General features: G+C 36.3%; 1 protein-coding gene and 1 long non-coding RNA gene across 2 annotated transcripts in view; one reads left to right on the top strand and one right to left on the bottom strand.

Moving 5' to 3' along the window:
* Positions 1-218: 218 nt before the first annotated feature.
* LOC119589521 (glucose dehydrogenase [FAD, quinone]-like) overlaps positions 219-1,972 on the bottom strand; it is a gene marked incomplete in the record, with an annotated part of 17,770 nt that continues 16,016 nt past the window's right edge. Inside the window, 4 exon segments of the mRNA XM_037938122.1 lie at positions 219-521; positions 775-926; positions 1,264-1,337; positions 1,719-1,896. Coding sequence (XP_037794050.1) covers positions 374-521; positions 775-926; positions 1,264-1,337; positions 1,719-1,896 — 552 coding nt within the window.
* LOC119589526 overlaps positions 1,843-1,972 on the top strand; it is a 5,585-nt gene continuing 5,455 nt past the window's right edge. The window contains exon 1 of the long non-coding RNA XR_005230194.1: positions 1,843-1,917. This is a non-coding gene — a long non-coding RNA (uncharacterized LOC119589526). The remainder of the gene's footprint in view (positions 1,918-1,972) is intronic.

Raw genomic sequence — 1,972 nt, 5'->3', positions numbered from 1 at the left:
CATCATCATCCCAGTCTTAAAATCGCCATTAATATTTTTCATGATTATTACCTCTGTTACTGTTCTCGACGCTGCTATCATTTTTTATCTAACCATCATTATAATTCGCAATTATAAAGGCAATATTTACGAACAGCTGTCCCATCATCATTATCTTTATCACTGTTACCCATAACAACTACAGGCAGACTCCTTTAAACACAGCAAATAAAAAACAATGCAGTTATAACATTTATTAACATATAACAACCATTCATTCACATGTACTTAAATTAAAATCTCATGGGAACATTCATAGCACAAATTTACAGGATCATCTCAAGGGAGGATTTATGACACGGAATTACAAGAGCATCTGAGCCTCTAACAGGAACTACATGTGGTCATGAATACCCCAATCTTCTTTGATCATGTCGGCTCCTTTTTCAGCTATCATGATCACCGGGGCATTGGGGTTCCCAGATACCACTACTGGCATTATGGAAGCATCTATGACACGAAGACCTCTCACACCTCTTACCCTGGGAAACAAAGATTTTTCTTTAATAACAAACCAAAAATATGTTTGCACTGATGTGATGAAAGGAAAATGGGAAGCATATCTGGTAAAGATTTGCATATAAAAGACATTCTTAATTTTCAAAACTCTACCAATACTGATTCATCAAAAATAACAAAACATTTCGAGAAAGATACGGCACTTTACATAGCATAGATTAAACAAAAGTGAAATACATCCAAAGAAAAACCCGCAGATTATACTCAATATCCCACCTTAGTCTACTGTCCACCACTGCAAGAGGATCAGTGTCAGGCCCCATCTTGCAAGTGCCTGCAGGATGCCAGAAGGAGGAGGCCATGTGCTTGATATAACAGGCCCAGTATCTATCGGTGTCGAAGACTATCCCCTCGCAGCCAGGAACAATCTGTTTGGTATTATTTCCGATGAGAAAATCTTTTTCGTAACTAATAATGAAATAACGTTAGCATGAAATTAAAACTGACAATGACTTTCTGTTTCTACTTTTGGACGTGATTGGAAAGGATTTTGCATTGTATTGAAATAACCATTCAGAAATAATTCATTTTTCAACACTTCAGATATAACAAATGTTTCCAATAACTGTTCAGATATAAATGATATGATTTGAATATCTATTGAGATTTAATTGATGTGTCCAATCAGAGTTTTTGAGACTCAGCTGATTTACAAAATGTTTTATATAGTTTTTACAACCCACAGCTGCGTGTTTCAAATCTCACCATGTCGTGAAACTTGGCCTTGAAACGTTTTGTGAGGGAAGTGCAATTGCCCACTTTTATTGCAAATCGGATTCCTGAAAGAAGAAAATTATCACAACTTTATAAGAATATTTCGGTGAATATAATTTAAAAGTTTTTTTTTTTTTATTGAAATAAGTCTTGTTCGGAACTTGTGTAAACGAATAAATCATGTAACCAATTTCTTAAAGAATCTCGTACAGAGCGTGCTCTTTGGGTTTGGTACCATCACAGTCGATCAATAGCAGAATAAACAACATACCTTATTAAAGGCCGAAGTAAAGCAATTTTACAAGTACTCTTTACACACGAGAAAACTTCACAGAGCGCATAATGCCAAAAGCAGTGAAAACAACATACCTTATAAAAAAAAACTCGAAAAAAGTAGTCCCACAAGCAATCATAATACCAACACAATATCACACAAATACTTTTACCTTCGATCATAGTTTCCACGTCATACGGATGGCTCATGTAATTGGGATCAATAACAGGCAGGTCTCGAGGCCTTTTCGACCTGAGTGAAACTGCGCCACGACTTTTGGGTCTCAAGAGGTACAAGTTCATTGTGAATCCGTCGCGGCCGAAGAGAGGACGTGCGTACTCACTGTATTTCTGAGATAAGAAAACGATAAGGTAAGTACCATGTGAAAAAAGGAATTGTGGGGATAATAACTGTCACTGTCTTCAT

Source organism: Penaeus monodon, chromosome 25 (genome assembly GCF_015228065.2).
Source record: "Penaeus monodon isolate SGIC_2016 chromosome 25, NSTDA_Pmon_1, whole genome shotgun sequence".
NCBI lineage: Eukaryota > Metazoa > Arthropoda > Malacostraca > Decapoda > Penaeidae > Penaeus > Penaeus monodon.
This window is presented reverse-complemented; position numbering and strand designations above follow the sequence as displayed.